General features: G+C 41.1%; 1 protein-coding gene across 9 annotated transcripts in view; it reads right to left on the bottom strand.

Moving 5' to 3' along the window:
• LOC115234611 (CUGBP Elav-like family member 4) overlaps window positions 1–21078 on the bottom strand; it is a 714297-nt gene that overhangs the window by 68509 nt on the left and 624710 nt on the right. For 8 of the 9 annotated variants that reach the window (XM_029805804.1, XM_029805802.1, XM_029805805.1 and 5 more), the window contains 2 exons: window positions 14164–14212; window positions 75–200 (listed from right to left, as the gene is read on the bottom strand). In XM_029805804.1, coding sequence (XP_029661664.1) covers window positions 75–200; window positions 14164–14212 — 175 coding nt within the window. The remainder of the gene's footprint in view (window positions 1–74; window positions 201–14163; window positions 14213–21078) is intronic. The other variant, XM_029805808.1, reaches the window with a different exon arrangement.

Genomic DNA, 21078 nt, shown 5'->3' with positions numbered 1-21078 from the left:
TATACATATATGATTACTATCATGCAATAGTAATTAAATGTATAAATGTAAAAAGCTCGGAATCAATCACTCACCTCTGCTGCTTCCGTCGGGTCCACGGAGAATGGTACACTCCTCTATTGTGCCGAAGGCAGTGAATAACTGTCGGACATCGTCTTCAGTTTGTTGCTTGCTTAGCATACCAACGAACAGCTTTCTGTCTGCAGTTCGATGACGGCGCGTTGTGAAATAGAGGGAACAGAGAAAAAAAAGAAAGAACAGCGTTAGTTAGTTCTGTGTGCAGGCTAAGCGTTTATAGGCGTTAAAGAGAAGATCTTGCGGCTAACACCGAGAACGACAAAATTACACGGTTACACCAGCATCCACCATCCTAAAGGGAAGGAGGTTGGGGTATATATGTATATATATATATATATATATATATATATATATATATATATCTTTATATGTACATATATATGTATATATGGACATATGTATGTGTATATAAAAACGTAACATATCTGTATGTGCACGCATGGTATCTTTGACGCGACAGTTACACCCGTCATTACGTCAATGTATACATCTAAACAGCACGGGAACCGCGCAAGTGTATATGTGTGTGGATGATGCATATACGAGTTATATCTATGTTTTCTGTGCGACAAAAGTAACCGAGAACAACAACGGAAACAATTATCATAACCGATAACAATGTAACATACATATGTAACAGCGGAAACGATATTCCAAGGGGAATGGTGATGGAAATCATAATATAACAAAGGGAAAAAATAATCTATAACCAATGTTAATCTAAGACCTATACCAAAGCCGAAAAAACGAATGAGAAACAGGATCGCGCGATAAAATCAGATAGGATATTAAGCGATCCAACTTTGGCTGATATTCCCGACGGTGATCCGCGTCGAATTTAATGTTCTAATGTTCTTGCAGACACAAATGTAATTTGGCTAAATCTCTCTAATTGTTTAAGGGACAAGTAATGTAACGTATATTCTCGAAATGGATCACCGTCACACAAAGTTTAACAATAAATGCTTATACTATACTCTCTGCAGCTATTTCTAAGTTTTGTGCGGAAAGTTGAATGAAAAGTAATGGGTAAAAACCGCGCGACATCTTTTTTTCAGGTTAAAATACGATTTAATCGCATAGCTTATGATATTTGGTTTTGAGCGAGAATTTTTCGTGGTTGTAATCCCTCAATTTTTCCGTTTTGTTTGTTTTTAAGGTGAATGTAGCGTATTTGCAACTGTTTGATAAAAGATTTTTTCTTTTAATAATTTTGCTTCCGAAAGCATTTTTAGTGTAGAAGTTACATTTATCCTAAAGTGATTATAGTATTCATGTTACGAATTAAATTTTGATAGATTATTAGCATAAGTTTATTTAGAAATATCTGCATTGGATGTGTCTTAGCGTGTATATGTATGTGTATCCCCACGTAATATTGAAAACATGATTATGGCTGTGCGAGATTCACAATCAGTAGGATAATACGGAAAAATGGATCAAAATGAGCTAGGAACGATTAAAGTATAGCAGGTCAAAGGGTGATTTATTTGTGTGTAATTGTCAAGAAAAACAGGGATATATATCATAAATTGTCATATATATAGAATCAAATCTAAGTAATACAATAAGATAAATGTAGCTCACATCATAATCAGAAAATATGTACAAAGATGATAAAAACACATCGATAACGAACGAGACAACACATCCAACGAACGAGCCACTATTGTATGAAATAATTGCTAATGGGCTCCTCTATATCAGTCTCGCCCTACCCCTGCTCATCCGTTTCTCATCCGGCACGATACGCATCGTTTTACGCATACTGAAGGTATTATAGACAGTGTTGTGCGTACCCACGTGCGTGACTGAAACCTGTAGCCGTAAACCTGTCGTTCGTGTTTTTTTGCTCTGTTTATTGCGCACCGCCGTTACATCACACTATAGAAGCCTCGTTAAGACGAGGTGTGCGTGGGGTGGACGCTCTTGGAATTCTACAGATTGGCATCTCTCTCAGAGCAAGATGCAAAATACATAAGAGAATCGCGATCTTAGAGCGTCTACCGATCGTACAGCAGCAAACGACCCCTTTGCTCTAAAGTGCCGAATATTGTACGTTTCTAAATCCAAAGTCCCATCGTCTTACATTTCCCGAAACCCCCATCTGACCTAATATTTATATTCGTGTCGACGACCATCTTGATCGTACAAATGTTACATATATATATATATATATATATATATATATATATATATATATATATATATATATATATATATATATATATATATATATATATATATATATATATATATATATATATATATATATATATATATATATATATATATATATATATATATATATATATATATATATATATATATATATATATATATATATATATATATGTAACATTTGTACGATCAAGATGGTCGTCGACACGAATATAAATATTAGGTCAGATGGGGGTTTCGGGAAATGTAAGACGATGGGACTTTGGATTTAGAAACGTACAATATTCGGCACTTTAGAGCAAAGGGGTCGTTTGCTGCTGTACGATCGGTAGACGCTCTAAGATCGCGATTCTCTTATGTATTTTGCATCTTGCTCTGAGAGAGATGCCAATCTGTAGAATTCCAAGAGCGTCCACCCCACGCACACCTCGTCTTAACGAGGCTTCTATAGTGTGATGTAACGGCGGTGCGCAATAAACAGAGCAAAAAAACACGAACGACAGGTTTACGGCTACAGGTTTCAGTCACGCACGTGGGTACGCACAACACTGTCTATAATACCTTCAGTATGCGTAAAACGATGCGTATCGTGCCGGATGAGAAACGGATGAGCAGGGGTAGGGCGAGACTGATATAGAGGAGCCCATTAGCAATTATTCTCACGGCACGGATAAACAGTGCACGCGTTCGGAGGAGCAAATCATCACGATTGAACTTTCGACTCGGAGTATCTCAAGAATTTTGCCAGCGAAGAGATTTTTCACACTTTCAAAGTTGTAAGAGCCAATCATTCGAGCCAATTGTTCTAGCCAATTAAAAGATCCACGGGTATACATTCGATTCCTATATCGTGAGCGTATAATCAGTATACAGGAGTCCTAATGAATCGCGCGTATGTGCCGAAATCTTCGAGACAAGGCAACTCAAAACGTTTTGCGACAGAATTTGGATGAGCACACACCGTGCACTTTGTACGAATTTAGCCTCCTCCTAAAAAAATGGATATGTATCGGTCGCACTAAGTCGGGCTAAGGAATAGTGGTTCTAAGGAAATGCTGGAATTTGGTGGTTCAAACACTAGCGAGCAGCAAAATGGACTTTGCGGCGGGCTGTGCTGGCTGAATCAGCGGTGATTAGGCGTGATCGGAAGGAGCGGGCTTGGTATAATGGACCCGTTTCTTTTTCCTTATTTATTCTGTGTTTTCATCTCTCTTTTCATCGAGGGGGGGAAGTTCTCTTTCTGCCGATTTGCGGAGAAGAAGAATAGAGGTACTGGAAGGAAGCTAGCTATCTCCTGGAAGTCGAAGTTACCTTCAGCGGCCGCCACCGGTGCCTCCTACTTCCAGAAGATGGCACTGGCGCTCCCGTCGTCCATCATGCACTCTGGAATACAGAACAGAAACAAAGAAATGGCATTGGACTCAAAATACACCATTTGTCATCTATATGAATCCTCGCAAGATTCAATTCGATCTTAGACTCGCCCAACTGGGAATCATACCGATGTATGTTTCTTTCGCATACGGTACAGGACGTTTCTTTCGAATGGATCTTCTGAGTGATGAATACGATACAACCTATCAGATTATAAAAAAAGAATTTATGATTACTAAAATAAGAATATTATTTGTAACGGAATCAATGCTCTTAAACATTTTTCTTGCAGATTGCCAATTTATTTTTATAATGGATTGTTATTATCTATTGATATTTTACGTACTAATTTATATGATTCGATTATATATATATAAATCTCATGGGATGGATATTCTATTTGATTATTGTTAAATACCACGCATGAATATTTTTGAGTTTAATTGCGATAATATAATTAGGTATTGTAATTATCTAATTTTCATATATAATACTAAATCGTGACATAATGCAATACAATGCAATCAGTTTAATAATCGCAGGAATTAAACTATCACGAAATATCAATAACATCAAGTAACAAGATTCGAAACTTGAATTATGCCATTTCATATAATAAAATTCAGATTATTTCTATAAAGTTCAATACGTTAATTATTTTAACTAATTGAGAAATCTCGCAAACTCCGATGATGGATGAAGAAAAGTCTATTTAACATTTTTTCGGGTAGTTTCATTCGATCGTCTTTATCGTCGACAAATTAAATTGTAAGAGATGATAGCTTTGTAACGCGTTAAACAAATACAATATTCGAGCGAAAGATATTCAGATGGAGTTTATGTTTTTCCGCTTAGATCGCGACTACGTTCCGAGCGACACTCCGTTTTCGATCCACCGCATTTCCCGCGTGAATGAGCTTAATGACGCGTTTTGCGAAGAGGAGAGGAGATTCTGGAGACGCAAAATTGGCGAGTCGAGTTAAAGGTCGTTGTCGCGGATGCTAGACGCGAGCTCATTCCGAGAGATGCCTCGGCTCGCGCCTTATAGTCGGGCTCCGAGGCACATTTAAGGATTTGTCTCGGGAAATTAGATTCTCGCCTGACTTGCAGCCTCGTTGCATCCCCGCTTTCCGCAGATTCTTCCTCCCTCTCTCGCTTGGCAATTCTCGCACCCGCCTAACACTCGCCTTGGTTCCCTTCGGCGTATCAGCGCCTCACCGCTTTCCTCGTCGGGGAATATCTTGTCTGTCCTTAGCCCCGGGTACTTTTCGCTGGGAGTTCGCTCCTATTGTCGCGTCAGGATACCGTGGGGACCAAGAATTGGACCTTTGTCGCCGGAGCTAAGTGTTAACGCGCCCTTCGTGTCCTCTTTCCTTCAACTTTCCGAGCGGAAGCGAAAGAGGAATTAACTCTCGGGAAATTATCTTCCCGCTGGACGATGAGAACAAAGCGAACGTTTTGTTGGACACGACGCGACAAAGATGACATTTAAACCGCATTCATTTTATTTATGATAACGAATATATTTTTTTAGGTAGCCTTGAATCTATCGAATGAAAATTTTATTGAATTGTCGTTAATTATTGTCGATACATCGCTCGGTTTGTTTCAATAAAAGTAAATTGATACGTATTTAAAAAAATGATTTTTAGAAATGTATCTGTTACTATTTTTAACATAATCTTTCGGAATATTAAAATTATGAGAGAATGAACTTCTAAAAAAGATAATTAAAAGACAGATTCTAACTAATCTCTAAAATTCTATCTATAAATCCATCTATAAGATCGAATTGAATCTTGCGAGGATTCATATAGATGACAAATGGTGTATTTTGAGTCCAATGCCATTTCTTTGTTTCTGTTCTGTATTCCAGAGTGCATGATGGACGACGGGAGCGCCAGTGCCATCTTCTGGAAGTAGGAGGCACCGGTGGCGGCCGCTGAAGGTAACTTCGACTTCCAGGAGATAGCTAGCTTCCTTCCAGTACCTCTATTCTTCTTCTCCGCAAATCGGCAGAAAGAGAACTTCCCCCCCTCGATGAAAAGAGAGATGAAAACACAGAATAAATAAGGAAAAAGAAACGGGTCCATTATACCAAGCCCGCTCCTTCCGATCACGCCTAATCACCGCTGATTCAGCCAGCACAGCCCGCCGCAAAGTCCATTTTGCTGCTCGCTAGTGTTTGAACCACCAAATTCCAGCATTTCCTTAGAACCACTATTCCTTAGCCCGACTTAGTGCGACCGATACATATCCATTTTTTTAGGAGGAGGCTAAATTCGTACAAAGTGCACGGTGTGTGCTCATCCAAATTCTGTCGCAAAACGTTTTGAGTTGCCTTGTCTCGAAGATTTCGGCACATACGCGCGATTCATTAGGACTCCTGTATACTGATTATACGCTCACGATATAGGAATCGAATGTATACCCGTGGATCTTTTAATTGGCTAGAACAATTGGCTCGAATGATTGGCTCTTACAACTTTGAAAGTGTGAAAAATCTCTTCGCTGGCAAAATTCTTGAGATACTCCGAGTCGAAAGTTCAATCGTGATGATTTGCTCCTCCGAACGCGTGCACTGTTTATCCGTGCCGTGAGAATAATTGCTAATGGGCTCCTCTATATCAGTCTCGCCCTACCCCTGCTCATCCGTTTCTCATCCGGCACGATACGCATCGTTTTACGCATACTGAAGGTATTATAGACAGTGTTGTGCGTACCCACGTGCGTGACTGAAACCTGTAGCCGTAAACCTGTCGTTCGTGTTTTTTTGCTCTGTTTATTGCGCACCGCCGTTACATCACACTATAGAAGCCTCGTTAAGACGAGGTGTGCGTGGGGTGGACGCTCTTGGAATTCTACAGATTGGCATCTCTCTCAGAGCAAGATGCAAAATACATAAGAGAATCGCGATCTTAGAGCGTCTACCGATCGTACAGCAGCAAACGACCCCTTTGCTCTAAAGTGCCGAATATTGTACGTTTCTAAATCCAAAGTCCCATCGTCTTACATTTCCCGAAACCCCCATCTGACCTAATATTTATATTCGTGTCGACGACCATCTTGATCGTACAAATGTTACATATATATATATATATATATATATATATATATATATATATATATATATATATATATATATATATATATATATATATATATATATATATATATATATATATATATATATATATATATATATATATATATATATATATATATATATATATATATATATATATATATATATATATATATATATATATATATATATATGTAACATTTGTACGATCAAGATGGTCGTCGACACGAATATAAATATTAGGTCAGATGGGGGTTTCGGGAAATGTAAGACGATGGGACTTTGGATTTAGAAACGTACAATATTCGGCACTTTAGAGCAAAGGGGTCGTTTGCTGCTGTACGATCGGTAGACGCTCTAAGATCGCGATTCTCTTATGTATTTTGCATCTTGCTCTGAGAGAGATGCCAATCTGTAGAATTCCAAGAGCGTCCACCCCACGCACACCTCGTCTTAACGAGGCTTCTATAGTGTGATGTAACGGCGGTGCGCAATAAACAGAGCAAAAAAACACGAACGACAGGTTTACGGCTACAGGTTTCAGTCACGCACGTGGGTACGCACAACACTGTCTATAATACCTTCAGTATGCGTAAAACGATGCGTATCGTGCCGGATGAGAAACGGATGAGCAGGGGTAGGGCGAGACTGATATAGAGGAGCCCATTAGCAATTATTCTCACGGCACGGATAAACAGTGCACGCGTTCGGAGGAGCAAATCATCACGATTGAACTTTCGACTCGGAGTATCTCAAGAATTTTGCCAGCGAAGAGATTTTTCACACTTTCAAAGTTGTAAGAGCCAATCATTCGAGCCAATTGTTCTAGCCAATTAAAAGATCCACGGGTATACATTCGATTCCTATATCGTGAGCGTATAATCAGTATACAGGAGTCCTAATGAATCGCGCGTATGTGCCGAAATCTTCGAGACAAGGCAACTCAAAACGTTTTGCGACAGAATTTGGATGAGCACACACCGTGCACTTTGTACGAATTTAGCCTCCTCCTAAAAAAATGGATATGTATCGGTCGCACTAAGTCGGGCTAAGGAATAGTGGTTCTAAGGAAATGCTGGAATTTGGTGGTTCAAACACTAGCGAGCAGCAAAATGGACTTTGCGGCGGGCTGTGCTGGCTGAATCAGCGGTGATTAGGCGTGATCGGAAGGAGCGGGCTTGGTATAATGGACCCGTTTCTTTTTCCTTATTTATTCTGTGTTTTCATCTCTCTTTTCATCGAGGGGGGGAAGTTCTCTTTCTGCCGATTTGCGGAGAAGAAGAATAGAGGTACTGGAAGGAAGCTAGCTATCTCCTGGAAGTCGAAGTTACCTTCAGCGGCCGCCACCGGTGCCTCCTACTTCCAGAAGATGGCACTGGCGCTCCCGTCGTCCATCATGCACTCTGGAATACAGAACAGAAACAAAGAAATGGCATTGGACTCAAAATACACCATTTGTCATCTATATGAATCCTCGCAAGATTCAATTCGATCTTAGACTCGCCCAACTGGGAATCATACCGATGTATGTTTCTTTCGCATACGGTACAGGACGTTTCTTTCGAATGGATCTTCTGAGTGATGAATACGATACAACCTATCAGATTATAAAAAAAGAATTTATGATTACTAAAATAAGAATATTATTTGTAACGGAATCAATGCTCTTAAACATTTTTCTTGCAGATTGCCAATTTATTTTTATAATGGATTGTTATTATCTATTGATATTTTACGTACTAATTTATATGATTCAATTATATATATAAATCTCATGGGATGGATATTCTATTTGATTATTGTTAAATACCACGCATGAATATTTTTGAGTTTAATTGCGATAATATAATTAGGTATTGTAATTATCTAATTTTCATATATAATACTAAATCGTGACATAATGCAATACAATGCAATCAGTTTAATAATCGCAGGAATTAAACTATCACGAAATATCAATAACATCAAGTAACAAGATTCGAAACTTGAATTATGCCATTTCATATAATAAAATTCAGATTATTTCTATAAAGTTCAATACGTTAATTATTTTAACTAATTGAGAAATCTCGCAAACTCCGATGATGGATGAAGAAAAGTCTATTTAACATTTTTTCGGGTAGTTTCATTCGATCGTCTTTATCGTCGACAAATTAAATTGTAAGAGATGATAGCTTTGTAACGCGTTAAACAAATACAATATTCGAGCGAAAGATATTCAGATGGAGTTTATGTTTTTCCGCTTAGATCGCGACTACGTTCCGAGCGACACTCCGTTTTCGATCCACCGCATTTCCCGCGTGAATGAGCTTAATGACGCGTTTTGCGAAGAGGAGAGGAGATTCTGGAGACGCAAAATTGGCGAGTCGAGTTAAAGGTCGTTGTCGCGGATGCTAGACGCGAGCTCATTCCGAGAGATGCCTCGGCTCGCGCCTTATAGTCGGGCTCCGAGGCACATTTAAGGATTTGTCTCGGGAAATTAGATTCTCGCCTGACTTGCAGCCTCGTTGCATCCCCGCTTTCCGCAGATTCTTCCTCCCTCTCTCGCTTGGCAATTCTCGCACCCGCCTAACACTCGCCTTGGTTCCCTTCGGCGTATCAGCGCCTCACCGCTTTCCTCGTCGGGGAATATCTTGTCTGTCCTTAGCCCCGGGTACTTTTCGCTGGGAGTTCGCTCCTATTGTCGCGTCAGGATACCGTGGGGACCAAGAATTGGACCTTTGTCGCCGGAGCTAAGTGTTAACGCGCCCTTCGTGTCCTCTTTCCTTCAACTTTCCGAGCGGAAGCGAAAGAGGAATTAACTCTCGGGAAATTATCTTCCCGCTGGACGATGAGAACAAAGCGAACGTTTTGTTGGACACGACGCGACAAAGATGACATTTAAACCGCATTCATTTTATTTATGATAACGAATATATTTTTTTAGGTAGCCTTGAATCTATCGAATGAAAATTTTATTGAATTGTCGTTAATTATTGTCGATACATCGCTCGGTTTGTTTCAATAAAAGTAAATTGATACGTATTTAAAAAAATGATTTTTAGAAATGTATCTGTTACTATTTTTAACATAATCTTTCGGAATATTAAAATTATGAGAGAATGAACTTCTAAAAAAGATAATTAAAAGACAGATTCTAACTAATCTCTAAAATTCTATCTATAAATCCATCTAATCAATCTTTAAAATTTTATTCTCTGTAAAAACAAAACTTTCGATATTCTTCTTTGAAGATATTAAATCATTTCAGTCTAAATAAGACATCGAAAACGAAAGAGAAAAATCTATAATATTGAAAATTGAAAAGAGAAACTTAGTCATATAATTAGATTTAATCATTGGAATAACATCAAATTATAAACGCGATAACCGACATTAAAAAATAAAATCTGTTCTACAAAAAATTTCTCTTCAAATAAATATTACATTAAACAAGGTTGTTTTACAAGAGCGTTTGTAATTTTCATGTTTCTCCGTCATATTTCTCCGTGCAACTAAAGTAACTTCGCGAATAATCCGGCACTTCATAAAATGAAACTGCAGTTATAATATAAATCCAGCGAGCAACTTTGCGCTTGCTTCTACGACGACGGCGGTACCGTCATCCATCGTTTTACTCGGTAAGAAGAAATACAGAGACGGATTCTTATAATCCACGAGGATTTCTCTCGACTGGATTTGAGACGGGACCAGTCCACGTCACGTTAACGGAGCCGAACTTGGCAGCAACGCAAGACGGCCGTGGGCCCTTAAACCCGATATTCCGGGATACGTTTATCTACGACGAAGAAGAGGTAGTAGCAGGGCGAGTGATGGCGGTGGGAGAAAGGTGGCTCGCCGAGGGATCGAAACTTATCTACTTGCTCAACTAGCTCCGGTACAGCGGCACCCACCCTTATCCAGTCGTAGAAACTTCGGTCGCCCTTGAGTCGGCGGGCCAACTTCCCCGCGAGATACGCATTTCTCAAATCTGTTCTCGTCGCTGTAAACTTAATTCCGGCTGCTTCGACGCTACTATCGCGCGCGCGAGGTCTTACTATCGACGTGCGTGAAAAATGTTTCGAGAAGGGGTTTCGGATGATACACTATCACGATAAGAATCGGGAAGAATAAATAGCGTAGCTCTTGTTACGATTGTAAATGTAAAATTGTAGCCGATATCGTAGGCAATGGCGCGTTTGTAACAGACATTCGACACATTAAATTTATAAACCTTAAGATTCAAGATAGAGTGAAATTCGGTATAAAGTATTCTTTCGATTGTTTTTAATGGTTGATCGGACGGATTTATTGCACAGATATTTTACGGTATCTCATGCATAAGTTCCGAGGCGCGCGATACGAGGAAACGATAGTACGGAACAAGTTGCGGACGGCAGCGCCATTTCCGTAGTTTCCGAACGTTTTAGCGCCGCAAGGTCTCGCAATTAAAGCCTGATTTATCTTTTGTACCACTAATAGGATGTTACTTTGCCGAGCCATCCCCCGCCCACTAGTCGTTGTAGAAGGAATCTATAAAATGATGTAATTAAACCGCACAAGGACTGCAAAATGCAAGCTAAAGGCTAGTCATTAACGCAGAAAAAGGCAAACGAGTGCCTTGAAATGAAACAATGAAATCGTTCTCGATGGCTGGAAGTGAGGAGCGGTTATGGGCACCGCTGTCTTAAATTGCTATTTTATGCATACTAAGTGATGGAGCGCGTGTCCCTTTCTTCGCTCCCACCCTTTCAATAGGGACATATTTCAAGGAAGATAATCGATTTTGCCTGGCTAAGAACATGATAGTTTTCACATGATAATTTCTAAAATCGAGATAAAACATTTATTATGGTATGTCTGATCTGCTTGTAGCGACCTAATATGAGTCAGCTGCATATTTATTTTTTAATTAAATTGAAATTCTTAGAATCTATTTATGCACAAACAAGAAAGAATTTATATACGGATTAAAATGAAACACATTATTTCTAAGGAGGTATCCAGCAGTGATATAGATAGATGTAATGATTGTTACTGGATATATCAATTGTAATATTGCTAATCGTGAGATCGCAAGATGCGCGAGATTAGTAAAGCGTAATGATTTCCTGTCTGCGAAATAATTTAATTCCGATAAATATTAACATCCCCGGATGATGAGTGTCGGTCTTGACATCCTAAAGTAGATTACGCACAATATCGGACTTGTAATTACGCGACTGAGCATTGGCTGTAATCCCGAGCGTTATCCCAACGAATTACATGATGTCATTAACATCTGTTTCACGTTGAGTAACCCGATGAGGGTCATGTCAACAGTTACAAAGGACCATAAAGATCGCGTCGGGATAGTTGTTAAGGTAGGCTAAAGGGGACCGAGAGAAAGAGAGAGAGAGAGAGAGAGACGCAAAGATAAAGTGGCGGAAACTATCTTGTAGCGACGGTACGTGGCGGAGGATAGATACGACGATGTCGATGAGGATGGAGGCTCGACGATGGTGTTGCCGAAGTTCAGTAACCCCCTGATTGAACTCTGCGAGTACGTGGATACAGCGTCTACATAGATATATACTGCGCCGCAGAAGCGGCAGCGGCGCTCCGCTCAGGATCACTCCTGCATCCGCGTCAAGCCGAGGCTTTGTGGGGCCACACGGAGGCAGGCGACCGGAGATTACAATGGCATCTCCTCCAGATTAGCATATGAATTACGATCTCCCTCATCTGTTCCCCTCTGCCACCCTCGTACCTTCTTCCGCGCATCCCGGTCTAACGCTTCTCTTCGCATCTCTCTCGATCTCTTCCTTCCCGTTTCTATGTATGTCTCTCGCTCTATCTCTTTCACTCTCTCTTTCTTTATCTCTCTCGTCCGCTCGTAGATGTGTGTACCCCATTCTCTTCCTTTATCTCAGGGCGCTCCTTACTCCAGAGTCCTAGCCACCTTCGTCGAAACGAAGGACTATCCGAAGGACTTCGGAGTAGTTGCCGGTTCGCTGGGAACGCTGTCCCCGATGTGGCGAGGACTTTGCGAATGGTAACGAAGGGAGCCCCAACGGCTCTTAGCCTTCGGGAATTCCCGGACGAGCTCTACTGCTATTTACATGCATCGGAAGCGACGCCGGCAGCTTCGACGATGGCGGCTCGTAGAACGGATGGAACGGTATCGATCGGTTACGACCCACATCCAAAGATAAATACCATATTTTTAATTAAATCGCGGCTCCGATGGTACAAACTGATATTTGCCGAGGTGCTTTATAGAAATTAACGCATGGGTTGAAACGAGCGAATGAGCGAACGAACGAGTGAAAGACGAAAAAAGCGTCAGATTTTTGCAAGAGATACAATTTTATAACGTTCGCGCCGCATCGTTTGGAGAGAGAGTATTTTTTCAAATAATAACACCGACGAAATGGGATAGATCGGCGGGATTACGACGCGCGCACGGTCATACAAGTGGGAGGAAATAGGAAGCGAGCGCGTAGGTCGCACGCGCGCGCGCGCGCGATAACACGGGCGACGACTCATTAAAAACGATAGTCGATCGACAATTTGTCTCTCGATTATCTAAAGTCCCGTCATACATATATGCGGGTCCCGTTATTCTACCGTGACGCGAAATTTATGACCCGCGGCTACCGTGGCGATAAGCGAATGTCAACATGACGACCGCGTACCATCGCCAGCTATAAAATTTCACGTAATTAATAAAATTGGCTTCCGACAAAAGGGGGCCATAGTGTGTATAGGAAAGATACGGCATGAGCGCGAAGAGTCGTGCGCGACAACTCTATAAAGAGAGAGAGAGAGAGAGAGAGATAAGGAAAAAGAGAGAGAGAAAAAAAAAGAGAGAACGAGCCGATGAATATCAGTATGGCTCGATGGGTGGTACATTTTTTATTATCGAAGAGTCTATCGCGCCACCGGCACGAGCATGAATTTTATATGACAGATGTGTTATCGCGAGTCAGTATTACAGCGAATTATCTGTAGTTTATTACATAGTATACGATTGTATGCGATTGATATATAACATTGTTATAGGCACCGAGTACATACTGCGCAGAATAAAATTATTTTCCTCATAGTTATTAGAAAAAAATGTGTTTACAGTATAGAATAAAACTAATTTCTAGTTGACTCATTATAGGTAGAATTTCTGTTGGTCCATATAATATTTAATTTTTAATTACTGTTGAATTTTATATGAATTTTGAAAATGCTATGTGTAGTTTCGATTTTTTAGTGTCGCGAGTCTTTTTGCTTGTATGGTGTAGAAATGGAAATATTGTGGATAGTAAAAAATTGAAATATTATTTTGAAAGCGTTATGATTGTTTTCGATAATTGCTTAGCTAAATCTAATAATATATAGAATTTTTTAATATGAATTTTCTTCGTTATAATCTGATTAGCAATATAATTTTCCAATGTTGAGACATATATTGGATCGATGCTTGTTCTCACCTCCGCGGTTTTCACTGTCCGCTGGCTTCACTTGAATAGGACGGTTCATCTGAAACAGAAATAAAGACACGACATATTAGTCGGCGTAGCGATAAAATGGCACTGGTTTCTACAATATTTCTTATATTTACAGACAGTCACAGATTTTCTATCTTTCCCGCTTTTATTCCTTTTCGAGAGGACAAAAATGAAGTATATAAAAAATGAAAGCGAGGACGAACGGCGAAACTAGCGCGAGGGACAAAAATATACAGTTTGCCGAGAAAGCGGAAGTATCGTTATTTGTCCGACATGTATGCGCTTGTCCTTCGCGTCACTTCGGTCCCGTTCAAATACCATCAGTGGTTGCGAGAGCTTCCTCTGCCGTTGACAGTCCTAGCTGTACGCGTGGACTCGCGAGTAGAACGCGCAGGGGGACGGAAACGAAGATGGAACGAATGACAGAAGCGCGCTCAAGGAAGGATGAGGCGAAGAGGAGAGAAGCTTGGACGGCTCTCATCCTACAGTTGTGGGTTACGAAAGCACGGGACTCGCCACTCGTCCTTCCGTCACAGTCCTAGTAGAGGTCCTTTGGACCGCTGCGGATGGGTCGGGATCCCAACGAACAAATAACATTGTTTATTTCTCGGACGGGTCGCACCGCCGCTGCGCGTTCCAGTTCGCTCCTAGGGGATGAGGATGCATGATTCATGACGCGGGGGACACAGGACCGTACTTCGATCCTAGCTTCCATCCTCTTGCCTCTCACGCTCCCTCTTCTTCCATCGACCTCACTCGGTCTCGAACTCTTCGCCACAATGCGCCCATCCTCTTTCCTCCACTTATGTCACCGTTGGCGCGAATGACGTTTCCAACAGTAGCATTATCCTACTGCTGGCCTTGCAGGTCCTTTCTCTCTGACCAATTTTCCTCCGAGGATCACTAGACAGCCGCAAACGCGAGAAGGCTGCAAGACGGTTTATCAGTGACACGATTTCGCCTTTCAAATATTTGTAATGCGTGCATACGTATATTTACGATATCGTGGTGATATTAAAAAAAAATGATACACGTATATTAGAATAATTATTATTAAAGTATGTTTAAGAACGAAAGAGATTATAGTGTACTGCGTTACTATTTGCATCAATATATTTTTTTTCTAATTTTTATATAATATATTTATATCATTAGTACATTTTAATAACGAGTTGACATATAATTTTGCGTATAAGCGACCAGAATGCATAATGAAAAAGAAAAAATATGCAACAAGATATATAAACTGGGAAATGTGATTCTCTTAACGTAGATGCGTACAACTGCACATTGCGATCATCTGTCTTCTGACTTACTTCTTCTTTTTTTTTTTTTGTTGCGTGTACTTTTATAAGAATCACGGGGAAAAGATGCGTATGGACGATGGAATAGATACAACCTATCAACAATTCCGAAACTTTTTTTACACGTATGCATGCTGGGTATAAAGAAGAGTTACGTTACGGTCGGGGTCAGTGCCACGATCACGCAGACATTACACGAGGTGTATATACGTCAAACGCAAGCGAGCATGGGTGTTCCGGGTTCATGGAGTTCTCTTCTTCGAAATCGATATAGCACAATCGTATCATCGCGGTCTATACACATCGCGCTACCTCTTGTAGGAGGAAAATTTCCAACGCGTCATCGTGTTCGTGTCACGAAGGAACGGAAAAACGCGAGATTGCACGTCTCTCGAACATAGAAGCAATTAACAACGTCTCGGGGGATCAAACTCCACACTATCGATTAATCCGGCGATACGCGACTGTCAGGCGGTAATTACTCGCGATTCCGTGTGGAGAGTCGCCATTAACTCTTTAATATTTCATAGCGGCGGCTGTACGTCCGGTCGCGATTCCCGAGACCGGCATGCGCGGGGGACGACGGAAGGAGAGAAAACGGTCGTGACGACAAGCAAGAGGGGGGAAAGAGAGAAAGAGAGAGAGAGACGAAGATCGAGCTAAAGAGAGAGAAAGAGAGAGAGAGACGAAGATCGAGCTAAAGAGAGAGAAAGAGAGAGAGAGAGAGAGAGAGGGAAGGTCACTTTAAGCACTGTCCGCTGGTCAGGAAATTAAACTTTGAGTCGAGAACTGGCCATTAGGCGTTTGTTGTTGCCCTGTTGTCAGGGGTACCCGACGTCCGTATAGATACCGGAACTGAGATACGACGCTCCGTTTCTCCGCCTTGTCTCTCCGGACGAGTTTAACGTTGAATGCATCGTGTAAATGTCACTTACGACCCGAGGGATCTGTACCAGTCAATAACGATCAGGTGAGAGGGATTTCCGCTCAGACAGACCGTGCTTCGGCGGTCGGACACAACGATTACTATGGCCGACTATTAACTACCGCGCAACCAAGTTGTTACGCTCGGTGATCGTAGTTACTCAATTAAAGCGGTGAGATTACGTCAATTAGCAGTGAGCACGGTAACGCAGGCCATTATATTTTCGATAAATATATATACGTTGATCTCGTCATTTCGAAACGTATATTAAAAAGTAAACACTATATGTTTATCGAAATGTCAAATGCGAGAGGGCGGGATGGATGTTGCGAGAGTTATTAAAATTGAAAGTTGATGCTTTTTGCGTACTAATTGGCAGCGACGCTTGTTGAATACGTTGACGCGCGTTATCTCGCGCAAAGGAATTTTAGATTAAAGTTAACACGCGCAGAGAAGAACATCGCACGTGCCGCACGCATTATATGCAAAACGGACGGATAGTTCCAGGCCAGCTCATGCATAAAAGTCGTTTTGGGTTCGCGATTAACTTTGATACTTTTTGGGACGCTGCTGTAGGAAGCTAGATAATTAAGTACGTTTTCAGCGGAACGTCATTATGCTTTCGTAGAAAGAAGAAAGAAAAAGAGAAAGAGAGAGATGGAGAGAGAGGGAGAGAGAGAGAGAGAGAGAGAGAAAGACGGAGAAAAAGCCGCACCTCTATTTAACGATCGTGTTACGATCGAGCGTCGACCCTTTGGCAATTTGTGTCATCAGCCGCGTGCACTTGGAAAATCGATCCTCTTGAGAGGTAGCGCTCAAGATGGATGGTAATAAGTAAATGTGTTTGCTGAGCCCCGAGCGCGCATCACGAGCAATTAATTAAGCTCGATTATCTATGTACACTGCGAGAAAGTGCTCGCTAACGGTAGATGCTGAATGATAGCCACGCGCGTGGCAAATGCGCCGAATGTTAATGCCGCATTGTGCTCGCGGTAGAACTTTGCGTCATTAAACCAGCGACACAGAGACACTTTTCTAGTTTCAAATATTTTCTTTCGAACAATCTTTGCCCGATTTATATACGATCGAATAACGTTGAAGTATCCGATTTGGCGTTTACGCGTGATGTATTATCAATCGCGATTGAGAGATTCGAGAATTCGCGTAAAAAGATCGGGCAACTGAGAATCTTGATTTATATCTCAATTTATACTCGTTGATAAACCGAGCCTCTTCTTTCGAGATGATTACACGCGGCTTTCTAGAAAGCTAGGCAAAATCGAGATAAGGGGATGGGCGCAGGCTGATAACCGCCGAATTGAATGGTGAATGCCGTTTCGGAAATTGAATAAGCTATCGTGCCAGGCTACCGAGCTGCCGAGTGGCGCTGCCGGTATTTGACCTGCCTGCGTGCAATCAATGTACTGATTGGAGATAAGGGCTCGCCCTGTAGCCCCGGCATCCTCTCCGCCGGCATGATTTATATACGTATGGTCTTTGCCGGCGATGTATTCATTACTTGATTACCCTTGGGCAAGTTAATACCAATTGTGATCGTATAATGGGCCATAGATTTCCGTGAATCTCTTTCTTTTGAGTGAGAAATTTATCTATATTCATAATTTTTGTACTTTTTCTCTAGAAAAAAATGGCGCTTCAGTATCATCAATTATCAAGCTTAATCTTAAGTTATTTTAATTTCTTATGAAAAAGGTATCTTTCATTGTGTAAATTTTGAGATTCGCAATTGGCCCTTCGCATATTATTGCGGATGATTGCATCAACGAGCACGAAGACGTCAAAGCGTGCTGAAGATGTGGTTAGGCGGCTACAGCCTCTCTCTCTCTCTCTCTCTCTCTCTCTCTCTCTCTCGACATTTTCGTTACATAATTCAGTTATTCTAATTGCTACGGGTGCGCTCGCGAGTGTCTGGCTCGAGTTAACTTGAATAATCCTTCGCGTGGGTATCAAGCGGAGAACTGCATGCTAAACTGTGCGAAATCTGCGTTCGCGGTCGTATCCGTTAATACGGCTAATTTGTCGACTGCTTCGGAGCGAATGCCAGCTCTCTGTGTGTTCGCATCGGATGCTGCGCGGGAGATACCAAAGTGAAGGGAACGCGGAAAGAGGATGAGCTGCCAGCAAGCAGATTACATCTAAATGGATCCCAGTCGAGATCTAATTGGGAAATTAATTGCAACCCGTAATTAATTCCGTTGCTTCGACAATTGATATTTTGACGTTCCGTTTGTGTGTTGCTGGCCCTTTGAAAGAGCCCGTGTATTTCTTTGAATCGGCCTAGAATCGACTGATCGCGAGAGCCATTCCATTGTTCGACTCGTACTGTGTTTCGTCCAAATCCCAAGCGAATTTGTCGGCAGTATCGCGCGCGCTTAACGCGTTATCCGCGTCATTTTTTGACACGGTTAAACAATGCGTCTCCGGCCGAGTGGTAACTCGCAATTGAAGCCCACAGATTGCGATTCACTGCAGAACCGAATAAATGCGCACCTGCATCCTCGGCACCTGCCGATTCGTCAGTTTCGTGATTATAAATAGAATCCGCGTTTTATTGTCAGGAGCAGAGTGCCGCGTGATTGAACGTCAAGCCATATAAAGGTGATGAACGTACGCGGGCCGTGTGTGTTCAAACTAACGCGGATACAATCATCTATCAGCAACAGAATCGAAATATTCAATTGATAAGCTTATTGAAAATAGCTCCCTAAAAAACATACGTACTTATAGATCTCGAAATTCAAATTGAAATAATTTAAAACCGAATAATATAAGATTATATATTTAAAAATAATTAAACTTTAATGAAAAATTACTAACAATAAGATATTTTCTGAACTCGGAATTCTTGACAGATTGCATGACAAATAAAAAGTGAAATTATAATAAATAATAAAATAATGATAAATTAAAGAATGTTTCTCGTTATATAAAGCAAAATTCCACATTTTTCCATTTACGACAAATTTTTTATAAATATGTTTTATATAATAATGAGATAAACTCAAGAGAAACAGCAAATTGTAAAGAATAATTCTTTTTTACAATCACAAATAATTGAAGTGATATTTCTATTGTATATCTAAATCGTATTTGAATGGTATTCTATTCGCAAAAATTAGTATTCAATTTCTAAAAAAAAAAAAAAAAACAAAAAAATAAAAAACACTTTGATCAAAATTTTGCATATGCAATATTGCTACGTACCGATATCTTTACACGCAAATTGTTTCGCTAAAGGAACACAAAATAACTTTTGACTCTAACGGGCATACATGTAACATTTTCATTTTGGACTTTGAGCGCGGATGATCGCGTTTGCGCCGTGTTCGTTAAATAAAAACGCAAGTTTAGAAAACCAATTCCACGGCAGTTATGTCGGTGTGTGTTTTTCCGGGACATCGCGCTAAAATTCAGATGCGCAAGTAGAAAAATCGAACGATTGGCGTATCGCTATCCTATATCTCTTTACTGCGTGTTGCTGGGTTACGATACGATGCGGCAAAGCAACCTATTCTCTCGAAACGGGAATTTGCGCTTTTTGCCCGTTTCGTAACCATACTCTGATGTAGGGGTTCGGTCGGCGAATTTTTGTACACGCTCCTACCTGTACGAGGTATAAAGCATTCGCTTTCCCGCCTATTCAATTTCTCTTTTTTTTTTTATTCGGCTCCATCAGTTTTTTTCCCTAACGCTCTACAAATATTTGAGCGTCGACTACTATAGCTCCCCTCTAACCCCCTCAATCGAAAGAGCATTCGAGTCGAGTGAGCTTTCGCGCCCCTCTTTGGGCCAATCGCCGTTCGTCGATTGTAATCTAAGCCAATGCTTCGGCGCGCATTAAATGTCAAACGTTATACGCCTCTCTATTTCACGGTTCTGCGGTAGCGAGCCGGGGCGTTGGATGTGGCAGTCGGCTCGACAAACGTTCGGAAAATCGCGAGGCGGGATGCGATTGCCTCGACGGTTTACAGCGCTCTTTGACGCGGTTCCGTTGTCACGTACCGCCATTTCGAGCTTCGATCGCCGCCCATTTGGCGGGTTACAATCGTAACAGCATCGAAAACTTCATTGCTTCTACATGATCTGTTTCGGTAAATTGCCCCTTCGTGCATAAGAAATCGACGTATTGTACGAATAGCGTCAAAAAGCGTGATTAAAAAAAAAAAGTGTCAAAATTTTCCACGAAAATTTCAGGTCAGAAAATAAGAGATCACAAAGAGTCGCGAATTTTGCGCAGAAGCTAACAATGAACATGACGAAATCTTTCAACGTCGCTGCTTTAGATTACATTCGACCGATGTTGAAATTCCAATTTTCTCGAGATGGATGAACACATTTACCCGAATCAAATCCAGGCGCTGTAACAATTACCGCAGATAGACACGGGTAACGGATCAAATCGGTAAATTCGATGATAAATTCTTTCGCTCACTGTCCAATTGTCTCATTTGCACGCGCTATCAGGAATTTTAATCGCGCATAAAACGTGTCTAGATACTGGGTCGGGTGTCCGTATTCGTCGTCTGGTACGAGACGGTTTATTATCGGAGATGGGCTAGCATCCGGATTTAGGATTGATGTGCCGTGGTGGCCATGTGGCGGGCCGCATTATCAACGACGTTATGCGTCGGCACATTCACGTGTGCT

Source organism: Formica exsecta, unplaced genomic scaffold (assembly GCF_003651465.1).
Source record: "Formica exsecta isolate Colony F162 unplaced genomic scaffold, ASM365146v1 scaffold201, whole genome shotgun sequence".
NCBI lineage: Eukaryota > Metazoa > Arthropoda > Insecta > Hymenoptera > Formicidae > Formica > Formica exsecta.
Note: the sequence above shows the minus strand (reverse complement) of the source record. Positions and strands in the feature narration are given on the sequence as shown.